The 17685-nt window shown below is 38.0% G+C and overlaps 1 protein-coding gene across 2 annotated transcripts in view; it reads left to right on the plus strand.

Moving 5' to 3' along the window:
- Positions 1-17685, plus strand: part of CPT2 (Carnitine palmitoyltransferase 2) — a 39501-nt gene that overhangs the window by 2642 nt on the left and 19174 nt on the right. The window contains exons 2-7 of one of the 2 annotated variants that reach the window (XM_067132327.1): positions 1-144; positions 2974-3048; positions 6488-6540; positions 11104-11198; positions 11885-12030; positions 16457-16626. The exon at positions 1-144 is cut by the window's left edge and continues 107 nt beyond it. In XM_067132327.1, coding sequence (XP_066988428.1) covers positions 3004-3048; positions 6488-6540; positions 11104-11198; positions 11885-12030; positions 16457-16626 — 509 coding nt within the window. In that variant the 5' untranslated portion in view covers positions 1-144; positions 2974-3003. Of the gene's footprint in view, positions 576-2973; positions 3049-6487; positions 6541-11103; positions 11199-11884; positions 12031-16456; positions 16627-17685 lie in introns of both variants that reach the window. The other variant, XM_067132328.1, reaches the window with a different exon arrangement.

A 17685-nucleotide genomic window follows, 5' to 3' on the forward strand; every position in this document is an offset into this window, starting at 1 on the left:
CTAGAGAAAAACAAGAAAATAAAAGAAACTTCCAAACTATGAAAATACCGCACGAGCAACTGAGGCGCCGTTACAAAGCAGAAGACTACAGGGTAACCGTACCCTGAATCTGGACTGTGAAAAGAAAGTTTTCACCTGGAAACGGTATGTGAAATAGGAAAATATTGTATAAATATCTTTATTAATTAACAATATGGTGTTAAATGAATAACATAGTTTACGATACAGAAAAATTAGTTGAGGCAACGCTAATAAATCTTGTGATTCTGAGACGGGTTTATTCACTTGAAACTTATTCCACCGGTGGGTTAGGCCTATCGGCTTAGGCCTATTTCATACTAGACAAGCTTATCCAAAATCGAAGCCAATTCTATGTTGTTACCTGACTTGATAATTTAGTTAAATGTAACTTTCGCGATAAAAATTTGGTCCTCGTTCATTACTAAGATTATTAACCCACAGGAGTTCAGTAATATTTGATGAAAAGCAATCGTACCCAAGTGCGGATATTCTTATCTGATCAGTGCTTGCCTATCGCCCCGCTTTGCTTTTAAGCCTCTTAGGTTAATTTTTTGGTAAGTATTTATACTCTATGGTATTCTTTTACTCTATAAATGAGTGCCGGCCGGGAGTATATTGTGGCTAACTTTCCTAACCTAACTTGGAATGCCAGTTCTCACTGCCTCTCTGTTAGATAAGACAGAACTGAACAACAGGCATCAGAATCATAGTGAAATTATGAGGAAAAACTTTATTTACAAGTTGTACAAAATGAACAACGTGTGGTGGGAGGGGGGTGTTCCCTGCAGTGCACTGTAGGCATTAGGCTACTTAAGGTTCTTTGCAGCATCCCTTCAGCACCTAGCTGCAACCCTTTGCAGTATTCCTTTTACTGTATCTCCTTTCATATTCTCTTTCATCCATCTTACTCTCTACCCTCTCCTAACAATTGTGTCATAGTGCAACTGAGGTTTTCCTCCCGTTACACCTCTCAGACCTTCAGTTTCATTTTCAGTGCTGAATGATGTCATAGGTCCCAGCACTTGGCCTTTGGCCTAAATTTCATATTCCAACTCCAATTCCTATAGAATGAACAGTATATATTGTTGAAAACTTGAATATCTCTTGCTACGTTGATTTTTAGCTTTAGTGCCCAGTGCTGAGTTTATAGCTGAATTTTCATGAATGAGGGATGAAGAAGTAATAAGAATTCACACATGACTAAAGGATAACTATCGACTGGAATGGGAATGTCATGATGCCACGTACTCATTTACTTGAACTGATAACACATGGAAGAACAAAAATTAATACATCTGTTCCTAAGAGAATCCAAACCCATATCTTACATATGTTATACCTTTGGTTATGGCTGGTCGAGTTGTTGAAACTTGGTGACAAGGTGGTTAATTGGTGGCAGTGAGTTGCGGAGGGGGCATGTATTGGGTAAGGAGGCCTGGGAGAAACTGAAAATGACAGTGGGCTGCCATTTATTAGTTTTTGTGCCGCAAATAATTTGGTAATTGGAAGTACTCCTTTTTCCAACAAAATGCAATACATATATACTTTTGGACAGGCAGTCTCCCGCTTACCAGTGGCACCGGTTAATGGTGTTTTGGTTTTATGACACTTGACTAACGACATCATCAACCAGATTTCGGCGCTGGTAAGCAGTTTATTGGTGTTGGTAAGTGGTTTATCGGCACTGGTAAGCAATTTTCTTCACTGATGATCAGTTCATCAGTGCTTAAAGTGTTGTAAACACCATTTATTACCATAATTATTGTCATGTTCCAGTTAACAAAACTTTTCGGTTATCGGTGCTCGGCCAAGAATGGAACCACTGCTGTTAACCGGCGACTGTCTGTACATGTTTGAATGGCAGTCATTCAAAAAGAAGTGGAAATAATAAATGAAACTTTGTAACAAGATGTTAATTGGAGGTAGATGGATGAATGAGTGGATGTATGGTGGTGCCAGACTACCACAACTTCATTTTACTTCAGGGATATCTTCCATGAGTCATTGGACCTCTTCCTAGGACCTGTGGTGGTTGCTCAACAAATTATATAGTCATCCAAGCTCCTCTCAAACAAAAAGCATCACTTTTAAGGTACTCAGAGGGCAGAAAACTTGAGGTTGAGCGGTAAGAGACGGACTTCTCTCTCCTCTTCTCCCTTTCTTTCCTTCTTCTGCAAGGCAGCAGTTAGGCTGAGTATGTGCTGCATCAGGCCTCATTGCAGGTAGGCACCACAGTTGAGCATCCTATCTTAGAACTTTGGTTTAGAAGATTGGCTCCTTCCACTCTCATTTGTAACAAAAGGTGACTGGCCAGTGGTTAAGCTGTCATCTGAGCCCATCATTGTAGAAATGACCCAGATACTGTATTTGCAATTTGTTTTCCCCTATCTTTCAGGCAGCGCTTGGTTCTCCAGAGTTGAGGATTCCTGGAGTGTGGGTACAAACACTGCATCCTGGGTTAGAGCCTTATTCTTGCATCTCAATGCCAGATTGTGTAGAACATTGCTAGAGTCATTAGTCCCCTGCTTATTATCATGATTGAGAAGTGGGAACATGGCATTTCCAGGTGCCTGTCAATTAAAAGACTATCATCCCACCTAAGGAGTAAGTTTCCTACATACAAAGGTGCTGGTTCGTATTTCCATAGGAATAAATATAAAATTCTCAGTAATTTGTATTTTCCCTTGGTATACAAACCAGAGCTTTTTGGTATAATCACACCTTAACCACCTACATAGTCCCTGCTCCCAAAGTAAAAAGTGTGCTGACTCACAGCAGGTGAGTAGGGGACTCCCCCCACCCGCCACTCACCTACCTACCTCCAAGTAACGACCCTGTTTCCAAGTTTAAGCGACCATTTCCAGCTGGCACTGTGGAGTACAGTACTGTGGTTTGTGTACTTAGGAAAAATACAAATTACTATAAAAATTTGATGTATATTTTTCATTTCAGGCTGGGTTGCATCTCAAGCCCAAAGGAAAGATGTTGATTACAAAATGCAGAGATATGAACAAATTACTGCCTCATGTAAGTTTTCTTTAATTTTTTATTGCATTTAAAATTCAGAAAAAGAGACCTAGGTGTACCATAGAAAAATATTTTCTTGACTGCACTTTTCCCTTTTGACTTCAAACTATAATATACAGTAAACCCTCAGTCATTTGCGTTCCCCCTGTCTGCACTGTGCCCTTTATCATGCTGCTTTCATTTCAACCATTTACTGTATATGTACCAAATTGCACACGATAGCAATAATATGAATGAAATTGTTCAGGTTTGAGCGAGTGTGGAGAGCTAAGATTGAACTGTGTATAACTGTTCACATGGGATATTGCCTTCAAGTTATCACACAGCAACATCCAATTTATTAAATTTTAATATTACCGTACAGTACTTTCTTAAGGTACCATACTGAGAGAGAGAGAGAGAGAGAGAGAGAGAGAGAGAGAGAGAGAGAGAGAGATTGTACAGCACAAACATTCAAGTTTTGTTTTATGCTCTGCAGTCTTATTGCATGATTATTGTTTTTTATTCATTATTCTAGGGCTAATTGTACATTAATATGCAGGCAGCACATATGATAGGCTAATGATATAAATATACACAGTGGACTCCCATCTATTTGCGGTTCTGGATTCATGGCTTCACCTATTAATGGATTTCTGTGTGGAACATATATACACACTATTTGGAAAATTCACCTATTCGTGGTATTTTTCGTAGAGAAATATTCACAAATTACTGTATTTTCGTACAATTTTCATGACTAAATGCACTTTTTGTGATAAAACTATCAAAATATTCGGGGATAAGCATTTTTAGAGTTTTTTTGGTGTTTTGAACTATCAAAATAGGCAGTTATAAGCCTTTTTAGTGGGGTTTTAAGTAATCGCGGATTTGAGCTATTCGCAGAGGGTAGTGGTATGCATCCCTCGTGAATACCGGAGGCCGACTGTACTGTACTGTCCTGTACAGTAATGTGCATAAGAAACGGGATCCATAGAAAGTGTAAGTACATTGATGGGAGTCTAGAGGGTGAAATGCATTAGCATCATTCTTTCACATATACTACCATTCAGTGTTACTGGTAATCTGGTCATTGTGTTTTCATTTTCTTTTGACATTTTTTCCTTACAGAGCACTGGTTATACAGTTACTTGCATGACTGACAATACAATACCTTTTGATGTTTTGTGTGTAATGATAATAGTTACTCAATATTTCTAAAAAAAGCTGTACTTTTCATTAGAAATAATCAGAATACAATGTGGTTTTATTTTGGCTGGTTTTTTTATCCATTTATTATAGTGTAATGTTTGGATGATTGATAAGATAGTTTCACAGATTATGGATATTTCCTCACTTTTATCATTATGGATATTCTGGCCAAAAAATCCCCCCCTCACTGATATAGTATATTTGGTCTTGCAATACCAGCACATCGTTCATGTAATTAGGACATCTTGAGAACAGTCTTGCATTAGAACTTTCTACTTCTAGAAATTTTTTGCATATTGGTTTTACAGTAGTCACCACCGTAATTAAAAAATCTAGGAAGATAAGATTTTGCATTACGCACTGAGAGCTACTTAGCTGGGGAAATCACAGTTTCTATGACGATATGAAACTCCATTGTACCAAAACATTCTGGACCATGGTTCATAGGCATCCTTGGTTGGCTCCCAGAAAGAGGCTGGTCTCAGCCTCCTGTGTCCATGAGCTTGGTTTACCCATGCTGGCAAGTCAAGATTTCACTCAGTTATGTATAGTTGACAACTTCAGTACCTAAAGGTTGTTGAATATGATCAGAAAACCATGCTTGCAACTTGAGATCTGTTCATTACTTTTGCCTGATGAATGGTTGGTTAATATAGTTGGGTACCTCAAAATGTATGTTGAGATTATACATATTGAGTAATATTTTTATTCAGAAGATGAAACCTGTTCATGTGGAACAAGCCCACAGGGGCCATCGACTTGAAGTTCAAGCTTCAAAAGAATGTGGTGTCCATTAGGAAGAAGTAAGAGGAGGTAAAGGGAAATACACAAAGAAGAGATCCCACTTATTAACAAAGAAAAAATAAATTAATAAATATATAAAAATGTATTAAAAGACAAGGAGAACAGTATTAGGGTAGTAATGTATTGCATCTTCTCTTGAACTTCTGAAGCTCCAATTGCAGACATCCTATGGTTGGCTGTTTCACAGTCCAATGGTGTGAGGAATAAAGAACCTCTGGAACTGAGAAGTTTGACAGTGAGGCACATTTACTGCACATTGGTGCTGTTGTTCAACGAATCTGGTTGCTCACAGCAGGTAAAGGGGTCAGGGATCAATTGTGAATGTGAAAGATCTCTGTTGAAATACATCTTATGAAAAAGTGACAAACAAGAGACCATCCATTGATGGTCCAAGTCATAACTGCTACTATTAGGAAACAGAAATCTGCCACTATGAACCACTCTATCTAAAAGAGATAAATCTCTGGCAGAAGTAGACATCCACACCAGAGAACAGTATTCTAGTAAAGGAAGCACAAATGATGTAAAACAGAATGCATTGATTTTATTAGTATTCAAAGCTTATTGACTGCCACTTATGCTGCCATATTGTAATTTTGGCTAATCATGTGGAGAGCTAACATATAATGCACTTTAGATTTTGAAGAAAAATTGCATATTCACTTGACATCTCTGCTTTACTGAATCAGATAAATATTTGATGTAATGCTCCCTTACTTATCACCTGTATTCCTTTGATGATATTTAGCTGGGCTACTTTTTTTTAGATGGCATTTATTTTGCAGATTAATCTCTTAAATTAAATAATAAATGTAAATTTCAGTTTACTTCAGGTTAGAAATTACAGTCTATGGAATGATTATATGCTGTGGGATATTGGGGATGTTCAAATGTAGGTTATACAATAGAATCTTTGTTACTTATCAGATTGGTAGACAAATTAGTTTCCAATCCAATAATTGGGACAGCTGTATAAGTTGTGTAAATTAGCTAAAGGACCTAAGTACACAGTATACTGGGATTACCATAAGGGGTTAGCACTTATGAGTTTTTGCTATTACTAGATTGAAAATCAGGCCAATACATTGTCCTGTAGGCAAAGGTAACCAGAGATTTTTGTGCACTAGAATGTTAAATTATTCCATAGGACTCTCTTTTAGGGTCTGCATTTTAAAATCAAAAGCAATTTCAGGACCACATAAACCACAGGGTTTGAGGAGACTTATCACTAGAGGGATTGCTTCAGTCTAGTTGATATCACAGTTGTGCAGTTCCTCATTAAAAGTTAATTATACAATGGTTGACTAATTAAATACAAAGCATTTTGATATATCAAATTAATGGCTTGATTAAGGGAACTAGGGCTTGAGTGACACAGCAGGATTTTTTAATTACTATACTTTGAAAAAATAATACATACTACATGTATATCTGTATTTCTCAGGTTCACAAAAATGGTGGCTCCTTGGTGGTGAGATGCCTCTCTCTGAGTCCAAGGTAGGTTAATTTTGTGATTGAGTTTATGTCGTTGGTTATGTGTAGGGGACATTATTCATGTGGTCTGTTGTACATGAAGCTAGTTTATGTCTTCTCTGTTAAACTGAGATGAGAAAATAGTTACTGGTACTGTAAGTGTATTAAATGTTCATCATTGAACTCCAGTATTAAAAAAACAATGTTTTATAGATTTTAGCTCACCCATTCTAGTTTTGGAAAAGTATAATGAACTGTATCCATTTATTTACTGATTGAAATTTTTAAATATTTATTGTTTTAACCCTAAAAATGTTGTAAATATTATATACCAAATACAGTATAAGCCCAAGAAATTAAATGGGAAAATCTGATCCCCATGGAACAGCCTTTTGTATTTTATGTGAATTTTTTAGTGACATACAGTATAAAAAGCCTTTAGGTCTTTGTGTATTATTTTTATAATATATTGTAAATTGGTTTAACAAGATGGATGAGTAAAAAAAAAAATTAAAGATGGACATTTAAGTAAACAGAGACCTATGGATGGAAAGTAAAAGGAAGAAAGAAATGTAGCAATAGCTGAAGGGATGCAGAAAATCTAGTAGCATCTACAGTGTGCTCCTAGGAGGACCCTGTAAGTGGACCTTCTTTACTCTTGGTGTGAAAGCAGAGAATTATTTTAATGAAATATTCATAGGTCATGAGCACTTACGATGAGATAACTTCAGGCTATGATAGTAAAGCTTTTGGATAATGAACCAACTGAGGATTTTCATGTTCTTCAAGAGGAGACTTCCTTTATAAATAAAAAAAAAAAAAGGGGCATTTAAAGAGCTCGTTATTTGTAAGATCACCTTTCACTTGGGACTATATAGCCAAGAAGTAGCGGCAGGACTGAAGGATTTCATGGGCTTTTTCTTTGTCATCCTAGTATCACAGTAAAACTTTTATGCTTTGTGCAGCCTCTAAAGTATTGATTTACAAAATGCAAAAGACCCAGAACTGAATCTTGGAGACTTCCTGAGTGGGGGAACTAAGAAAAGCCCTGTTTGCAAGAATAGAGAGATTACGTCTTCATCCTTCCACCTAATGGGATTGTCATAAACAGTGGTTTTATAATACAGATTCTCATTTTCTTACAAACTCGTTAATTGTTAAAAAATTCCCTCCTCCCTTCCATTTACTCGTTGTGTTTAGTTACCCCTTGTACAATGAAATGATGATGGGTGTGATGTGTCAGATCAGGGTATGCATAATAGTGTTTCTTTTTTCCGATTGGTGCAACTGACAATAAAGCATCACATTATCAATGATTTTTTATGATAACATATTGTTTGCTATAAAAAACTTTATTGGCTGAAATTGTCATGTTATGTGTGATTTTTAAGTGAGCCTTACCTCTCCATTATATAACTTTTACCTCCACGCCAGCAGTAGTTCAATAGATTGAAATGAAAAACGAGTGGTTTTCTGTGAATATCTGTCTTTTATCCATCTACTTCCCCTACCCCCTACCAGGGGACCGATAGGTATGAAACTCACATCTGGTTAGTCTACTTCTGCCACTGTTTTCAGTAGGAGGTCGACAGATTGTTAATTTAGTTGGTTTTCTGTTGGTTTGTGTTTTGATGTTCTTTTAATTTTTTAATATTCATTTGGTAAGAACCTGTAAGGTAAGAGTTACCGTAATAGGCATTATTCCAGTTGTATTGACCCTCATGTTATGTTGTTGCTGAGGGAAAGGTTATGATTGGATAACTGTATGAATCGTAGTTGAACGAAATGCAGTAATTGGTCGTGAACAGAGAGAGCGTGTTAGGTTGTAGAAACAAACACTTGTGAGACGAGTTAAAGGGATGCATGTCTTGTCAGCTTTCCTATTTAGTAACTGGTTAGGTCCTCTGCTGCTTTTCTTCGATCTGTTACTCCAAGTGAGCTTCCCAGCATTTCAGGGCATTAGATTTGATAGGATGGAGTGATTTTTTATGTTCACTTGGCGTACATTTCGAAGGATATTATGTACCTGTATTGTTATTATTAGTACTTTCTGTGCTGCCCTCCAGAGAGTCTTAGTAAGTTTTGGTTGTTTCCTGTGTAGAAGGAAGGGTCAACGCCCCAACCTTTTTCTTGCCTTATCCTTGGTACATCCTGTCTTATTACTCCCTCGTGGCTTGGAGTGACAGAACCAGGACATGTCAGAAAGCAGTGCAGATCCATGCCTGTTGTCTCCTTCCTCTGTTCTGTATGGTGTCTGCCGCTCTAGTTCCAATGTTAGCAGTGCCAGTTCTAGCACCAGAATTTGTTCTCCAATAGGATCACTCGGGTAGGAATGAGAGGAGTCTTCTGACGTTTTTTCCTCAAATTTTACAGTATCGGATCAACTTGGTAACAGTGATGCTTCGACTCTTCCTAGTAGTATTGAAGTGAGTTTAAGCTTTCTTGTTGAGGAAAGTTATCTTTTGTTTTGAAGAGGTTTGCTTCGATCCCCTGTAACTAAGGGTCATTCAAGGTTTAAGGCTAGTATAAGTATCAGTTAGGTTCTAGTGAGAAGCCTAGACTGTCTTCAGCTTTCCTGTGTGTTGTGGCTTTTTTCGGCCAGGGCGATGGTGCACCTCACAGTTTTGACACACTAGTAGTCTGTGTCTGCTGCAAATTTGCGCATTTTATCGCTGTGCCACTTTCTTGCATGCCTTTTGCCAGCCCACCTGTCACTTGCCCATACACCTATCGCTTGTGCGGCTATCTTGTGTGCCTATGGCTTGTGCACCTATTGCGCACATGCCAATGGCTTGTGCGCACATGCCAATGGCTTGTGCGCACATGCCAATGGCTTGTGCGCTTATCGCTTTTGTGCCTATGGCTTGTGCTTCTATCGCTTGTGTGCTTATAGCTTGTGCATCTTTGCTTGCACGCTTATGGCTTGCGCTTGTATCACCTGTGCGCCTTTCATTTGCGCATTTTTCAATTGCCCTCGAACACGTGCACCCATTGTCTGTGCACCTATCGCCTGTGTGCCTATCACCTGTGTGCCAGTCGTTGCACGTCTTTCAATTGCGCTCCTATAGCGTTTGCACCCATCACTGGCACACCATTCACCTGTGCGCCTATTGCCCATGCATGGGTCTCTACTCAATTTTCGCCTACCTATAGAGAATCTCAGCAATACGCTATCGTTTTGGTTTCCATTTCAGTAGGCAGATGGTTGCCATTAGTATTCTCAGCATTCTGTTTCGGGGATTTCAAATCCTTATCCAGTTGCGGAAGTTTCTATTGGTAAACAGTTAATTACTGGTTTAGGAATGTTCTTGTTATTGCGAGGTTTTTCTGATCAGAATTTAGAACATTTGGTTGAGCCGACAAGTTTCCAACCGAATCAGTGTCTTCCTTTTGAGCTGGAACAAGTGATTTTGTCGGTGGAAGCTCACCAGGAATTAGTTCAGTGCAGTCACCTGCTACTCTTCCGCCATCGAGCAATGTAGTCTTTGCCCCAGTCTCTCTGGTGTATTTTCGGTAGCTAAAACTTTCTGAATCGATCGGTAGCCTTTTTTTGACCCACTGCTTTTTAAACCTGGTTGTGGTTATTGGAAGCTTGGAGGTACTCAGTGTTGAGTATTAGAAGTACTGTATACCTTTTTGTACATATGTACTTGTTAGTTATCCATCGTTGGCTCTGCAGGGTTTTGGCACAGTAACCCTACCCTTCCTTCTGCTGAAGGGGGGCACCCTCCAAAGTGACCTCAGGCATCTACGTAATGAGGATCTTGTACCTGTGTGACATTCCTCTTAAAGCGGCAGTAATAGCCAATGGATTGAATTCACTGGGTAAATGAACACTTGTTTTGTACAAAATATTTTGTTACTAAGCAGTATTTAAAGGATTGGTTGATTTCCACTTTGCCCCTTCTTTTTCAAACGAGGGAATCAGCTATATAATGAAGAGGTAAAGTTCATTTCAAAAATATAAATACTTAATGTAAGATTTATTTTTTAAATACTTACCTCTATTATATAAACTGCCCTCCATACCTCCCCACCTTCAAAGCAGACAGGAGTAGACTGACCAGCTAAGAGTGTTTGTACCTAGTCCTTTGGTGGGGGATGGGGGAAGTAGGTGGATAGAAGACGAATATTCATAGACAACAAGTGTTCTGGTTTTTTTTTAATCTGTCAAACTACCGCTGGCATGGAAGTAAAGTTATATAATGGAGAGGTAAGTATTTAAGAAGTAAATCTTGAATTAAGTATTTATATTTCTTGTTTCTGTACGTTAACGTGGGCTAGTGTTTCTAGAATGAAAGTATGTTGTTAATAATTTCTGCTATTTTTGTAATAGTGCTGCCTTTGTTTGATGAAGAGGTAGCTTTGTTTAGTGATAAACAGGAAAATTTTTATTGTAAGCTTCCACCTCTAGAAGTTTTTATTACTGTATTTCCATCGGATTACCATATTTATATATGTTACATTAGCTTTGTTAGATTAAATTACTTTTGTAGTAAATGTTTTTGGTGAAATTTTGGTGTAGAATTAAAATCTTGTAATATCTTTTTTTGAATTGACTAACTTTTTCATAACTTTTTGTTTTAGTTGTTCCAGTACAAAGGAGGAATACCAGTATGTACACAAGTCCAAGGTGCCTACAATGCATTTCCAGAAGTCTCTCTTGCGACTTCCTATCCCAGGTAGTATTCATACTTATTGTTAATTTATATTCAGCACATAAGTTTTCAGTGATATACAGTAGTTTAGTAGCTGTAGCTCAGATAAGTATCATAGAAGGAATCATTTTAGTATGTAGTATATATTTGTAATGCTTGTAATGAAAACTTAAAATCAGTATTGCTATGAAATTAATCAAATACCTACTAGCATGATTTAAATTTAATTTTTAAAGCAATTAGGATTGTAGCTCTAAGAATCCAGATATTTTACATCTGCTTTCCATACTCTTTCAAAATCTACTTCTGTATTCCGAACCCTAAATAGCAAAGAGTAGTTTGAATATTTCACATAGTATATGTTTTCCATTTTTATACTCTTAACCAGTTTTCCTAGTCTGGTTTTCTTTTTATTTCTCATATATATCTAGTTTGGGATAGATATTTGGTATGGGATCTTTCTACCCTACTGTTATATGAAGTTTAATTTTGATCCTTTTGCAGAAACCCTTTCTATCCTTGTTTTTGAAGTGTTGATATTTGCACATTGTTGAAAATGACATAAAAGTCCTTGTTTTTCAAATGTTGATATTTGCACATAGTTGAAAATGACATTAAAGTCCAGAAATTAATGGAAAGATTGTCATTTTTTTGCACGGGATAGTTAGTGATGCACCAAGCACAAAAGTTTGACAGGTTTTATTTTTCAGATTTGGAGAAGACCTGTTCTCGTTACCTGCGATCACAGAAAGCCCTCTTGTCTGGTGATGATTATAAAGTTACAGAAAATATTGTTAATCAGTTCAAGACTGGTCCAGGGTCAGACCTCACTGCAGAGCTCAAACTCAAGGACAAGGTGAGAATTTTAGCTTTTGATATATAAAACTTTACACAACACGCACAAAACTGTTGAGAACACTTATTAAGCTTTTGTAGGGACATTTTTCCATCTTCATAAGACTGGTATACAATTTATTATATATCTTTAAGCCTGTAACCATTGTCTTTACCTTTAGGCACCCTACTGCGTTCCTACAAAGTGTATATGACCTTGAAGTGTTTAGATCGTGAAATACTGTAACGTCACTTCCCTGTCTAGACGATGCCCATGACCGCACTCTTTGACAATCATCATCACTGGTGAGGTGTCCCCTTTAAGTTTAATTCTGAATAAACTTCTTGGTTGAGTTATCCCTTAGATTGATTGTTCAATTAAGGTGCCTTTTGCAAAATTGCTTGCTTCCATTTTGAGCTTTGTTTGGTCCCTGGGGCTGGGAAATACCAGAGTGGTCATGTCTGTCAAGTCGTCCTCAGTGGCTTTAAAGGTGGTGTTGTATTCAATTTGCTCGTCTAGGGTGTTGAGCAAGCATGTGATCTGAAGGACGAGGGTGTCTGGGTTTCCTTTATGGACATAGTCCATCTTCTTCTCATGGAGAGGAAGTGTCAGTGAAGGCTAGTGGTATTTGTTTGTGCCTATTTGTTGTCAGACATTTTTATGAGGTTTCCTTGTTGATTGCCATATGGTGGTAGGCACAACGTGACTTAGTCCATTAGTCATCAGGGGTTAGATATGAGAACCTTGGTTGGTCCACTGTGCTATTGAGATGACTGCAAACTCTCTCAAGAATAAAGCCAAAGCTGAGATGCCGTATTTATTCCACCATTGGTAGGCAAGGCTTTATTTAGTCCATGAATCACACGGTGTGACTGAAAACTCTGATATGTCTACTGATTTGGTGGAGGATAACCTTGTGTTCTCAAGAAAGAGCAAAGCCAAAGCTGAGAAGCCCCTATTTATTTGTGGGTAGTGCATGGTTGTATTTATTCTCGGTCACTAGGGGTTAGTTGCGAGAACCATGCTGGTCTGTGAGGTCACTTCAGGGTCACCAGTTTGGGGAACATCATACATGGGATACAGATAAACAACTAACTTTGATAGTGGGCTCTGACCAGTTTTAGTGTGGCCTGCAGGCTGAACTGTAGTTACTTGTGATCTGTTGCCCTTGTGGTGGCCATGCAAGCATTGTATGGGCACATGGCTGAGAGAGTGGTTTGTGAGAGGCTGCTGAAACTGGCAGCTAAACCTGGTTTGGCAGCAAAGCTGGAAAACTGAAAAAGTTGAGGAAGCAGAGCGCTATACCTTAATTGTATCCATCCTTCCATTGCCAATCATTTCTGGTGGATTTTGCCTTTGCCTAAAGGAGTGTTAACTTACAAGACAACAGGTGCTTATATTATATCCTGAGTTCAAGGCCCAAATCCAGGTACATACTACCAGCTGGGCCAGCTTAATCTGGTGCTTGCTAAAGGATAGGGATTTGATCACCCAGGTAAAAAAGATTTCTTAAGTCTTCAGCTGTAAGAAAGAAATTATACAGTACTTAATAGTTCAGACAGTGACATCCTCAGAAAGTTGCAATACAATTACCAAAAGGCAAATTACTAGGGAAAAGATGTGTTTATATTGAAAAACAGTGCCAAATAAGTACATGACTCTGAAGAAGGCATTTGTGTAGTACTTTAAAAAAAATAATAGAATTGATATATTATTTTAGAATATTATTAAAATATGGTGGATGCAAAATTAAGATAAATAGCAAAATACTACTGTATTCTTCATCAAAACAAGTGAAACTTTACATAATTTACATAGGAAGGTTCTAGTTATTATAACACTATGATAGGAATGTATTCAGAAAGAAGTGAGGCAGTACATTACAATACAGGATATTCTTTGCACATGATCTAAGTGAAAGAAATACATACAGTGTTTATTAAATACTGCTCACAAAAGTACACTGTAATATGAAATTAACTTTGTATCAAGAGGCAAAGTTTACCACTATTTATGGATAGTTATGCCATAAATAGCAAATGGATGAAGGTACAAATGCCTCACCCAAACAGTGACCAAAATGGCTGATCCAAAGGAAGTCTTGACACTTACTTTAGCTGGTAACTGGTGATAAGTACTTACTGAACAGGCTGAGAAAACTTATTTACAGGAGAAATAAAGGCACAGGTCATTCATCCGAGACCTTCCTTATAAAAATTGATTCAATACTTTAAATGATTGAAAATTGTAAATATAAAATAATCCATGTATGATAAAGTTGAAAACTTAAGATTTGACTTAAGTTTTTATGTTCTTATGGAAATACTAACTATTGGCAGTTGAGAGGTGTGGGAGATGTCCCCCACTCTTCTGCCATAAGCCAGCACTTTTTCTTTGGCCATTGATGAATGGCAGTGTGTGTTTGTGCACTCTGTCTGACTGTATGTTCATTCTGCCTGATGTAGAGTTCAAGCTTTCATGTTCATTATGATAGTGGAGCCAGTTTTACTGTTCTTCAGGGTTGGACCCTAGCTCCCCCTGGAAGGACTGTCCTGGCTGGTCTCCTTATCAGTAAAGGAGGTTCAGCAAGCAGTGAAGGAAGGCCAAAAGACATTAGCCAGTGTCTTCAGGGGGAATTATTTCACCTTTGGCACTGCTGAATATTTTTTGCTACTTTGCCCAGACTGTCCTCCTTCACTCTTGCCCCCTCTGTTCTTTCTCCTCTGGCTTGGTTTTAGGGGGCTACATGCTTGAAGGTGGCAATCAGTTTTTGCAGTCTGATAGTACAGTTGCACAAGCCAAACTTATCCCAGGTAAGACTGTGGCTTGTGCCCATGATTGACCACAGTCTGTTCCTGTTTTTTCAGCTGCTTTGCTTGAGGACTTGCAGATGTGGCTGTTGTGCGGTATTCCTGGCATTTATTCCTGGCATTTCTGGATTACTGCTGTAGCTAAGGGGTCCCATGTTTCTGCTGCAACTGTTCCTGCTTAGGAGCTTAGTGCTGTTAGGCCTTCTATAGTGGTCATCTTGCCTGTATGAGATAACCCCCCCCCCAATTTTGAGCCAAACCATACTCCTCCAACACTAATATGTACCTCAACCATGTCTGCTAGAGTAGCCAGAAAGAGTAAGACACATTGATGAAGTATGGTAAAAAATGCAGATGTATATCATCTTCCTTCTACTCCTTGTTGAGATCTTCCTCTTCATCTTCATCTTCTTTTGCCCCATCTTCCTCTCATAGGAAGAAGAAGAGGTTTGAAAGCCCTCTCTCAAGGTTAGGAGTCAAAGATGAGACAATAGGGTGAGATCCATGTCAAGAAACTGAAGGTAATAATTGCTGTGAAGAATCTCCAAAACCAAAGGTGACACAGTGATGGATGCCCAGGCCCTCCAAAGCTTTTGAAACGAGGCCCTGACTTTTGAAGGGGAAACAAAAGGGGGTGGCAGGATTATATCTACATTGTACACCCTGACCTAAAGAATGGGACTAGCCTTGGCCACTGGAACAAAAGGGTGACTTGGGAGTATGTAGGCGAGAAGCAGAGTATGTGGTTAGTAAGATTCACTGCTATGTGGGGTCTTTGAGGACTGCTGGCTTAGCAGCATAGAGGATCTGTTGTTGACCACAGGGAGTCCTTAGCTGATAGAGCAACTCGGGTTTGGAGGAGGAGCAGGCAGATAAGGACGAATGAAAGCAGAATCGCTGAAGTTGATTGCGGCAGTGGACGTGAGTTTCTTCCCCAACTTGCAAACTAATTCCTCCAAAAAGAGGTCAGGAGGCAAGGTGTTGGATATGCAGGGGGTGGAGGTCTGCTGCAAAAAACATGCCAGAGAGGTTGTAGGAGGCAGTTTCCCTCAACTTATCCAAGGGAGAGGATTAAATGACGAACCTTGGCTGTATCCTTGCTGAAGAGGAACTGCCCACTGACAGGGAAATGGCACCACCAGGCACTGTCCTGCCATTTCAAAAGAGCCTAGTTCTCCTTATAGAACCACTCCCATATATCCATCTTTGTAGCAGACCAGCAAATTGAAAGAGGCCCAAAGGAAGGTAGGGTATCATTAGCAATTAATTTCAAAGTTAAGCAAGGTAATCTAGCCAGTGAAGAACAGCCCTAGATCAGGCAGAATTTCTTGAGCTACTAATCAGGAAGAAAATGAAAGCCACAGAACACATGTTAAACCTGGGAAAGAAGATAACCTTCCCTTTTGTTGAGTACCTGAAGGTTTGTTTGGATGCACATAGGGCTGTTGTAAGGTACTGAATTTTAAATTAAACAAATTAATGTTAATTAATAGAAGTTGCTATTAAGAATTAATTACTGGTACATGTTTCACTTCATTTACTTAATGTTTAGCAACACATGTAATTCTTCTTTGATCAGGTCACAATGAAAATTATATCTAACAAATAAAATATGTTTTGTTTTTTATTTTTCTTAGGCAAACAAGCACACAAGCTATATTTCTGGGCCATGGTTTGACATGTACCTGAGTGACAGGGTTCCTGTAGTGCTTAACTATAATCCTTTTTTGGCCTTCTGGCCTGAGGAAAGACCAGGCTATGGAGATCCAGTTATCAGAGCTACAAATATTTTAATTTCATCCATGAGGTCAGTAAAAGTATTTGATACTGCAAGATTTTTATTTCTCATGTGTAATACCATTAAATTATAGTTTTGGTTTTTATTTCAAAATTTTTATGGATTTAAAGTACAAGTCTCTTATTAAGAAGTATTTGTGCATCTTGGTTAAAAAAAAGTGATACTGTCCCCTATGATTGTATATCTTGAATGCATATGTTGTTTCAAGTAACAGAAAATTCAAATTTCATCACTTGCTTAAGTCTAGTACAGTGCTAAATTAGATTTCTTTTTATTTACATTCCCTTTTCATGAAAGAGTGTGTCCTTTTCTGCTTACTAGCAAAATGTGTATTTCTGCACAAAGGCTGCTAAATACCAAGTAGTTAGCTAACACTGCTTATTTTAGTTGTTATCATTACCACTATTATTTTTATACATTATAATACTTTAAGTACACTACTCTTTTCATTCATGTAACCCTCATTTTTTAAATTTCTTTAATGGTACTTTGATAAATTCCATAGGCTCTCCTTAATTTTTGAGACCAAAACTTCATTGATATAGGCTGATGGGATGGATAAATCACATTTACATGAAAAACTACCTAATCATTTACATTAAATGGTATTGGATTCACAATTTTTTGCAACCCAGTTATAAATCCATGGCTGACTAGTTGTTTATGACTGTATGGACTACTATAGGTATTGCAATGATTGGTTCACCATGAAAGTTTGTTTATGCTCTGTTAAATCACTTTCTTTGAGTTATAAGGTTTTTGTAATAAAACAATATTTGTTTACAAACCTAATAGCCATATTCTGTGTGAAATGAACCCACATGTACCAATAAAAAAAATGTGGAGTGTCAGCCTACTCAATTGGGTTGTAAGGCAGTGCTAAAAATTCTTCTGTGCTGTTCTGCATCTGAAGATTTAGGTTAAGGGAAGAGGGCACTAATATATATTTAATGAGTTTTTAAAAATCCTAGAAATAAAACCAGTTTTCTTATTAAAGTCGGATATTGCAATACGTGCCTACCATTCATAGTAGCCAACCAGCTTCCTCACAGTCCACAGGCAGAAAAC

This window comes from Macrobrachium rosenbergii, chromosome 31 (assembly GCF_040412425.1).
Source record: "Macrobrachium rosenbergii isolate ZJJX-2024 chromosome 31, ASM4041242v1, whole genome shotgun sequence".
In the NCBI taxonomy this organism is placed as follows: domain Eukaryota; kingdom Metazoa; phylum Arthropoda; class Malacostraca; order Decapoda; family Palaemonidae; genus Macrobrachium; species Macrobrachium rosenbergii.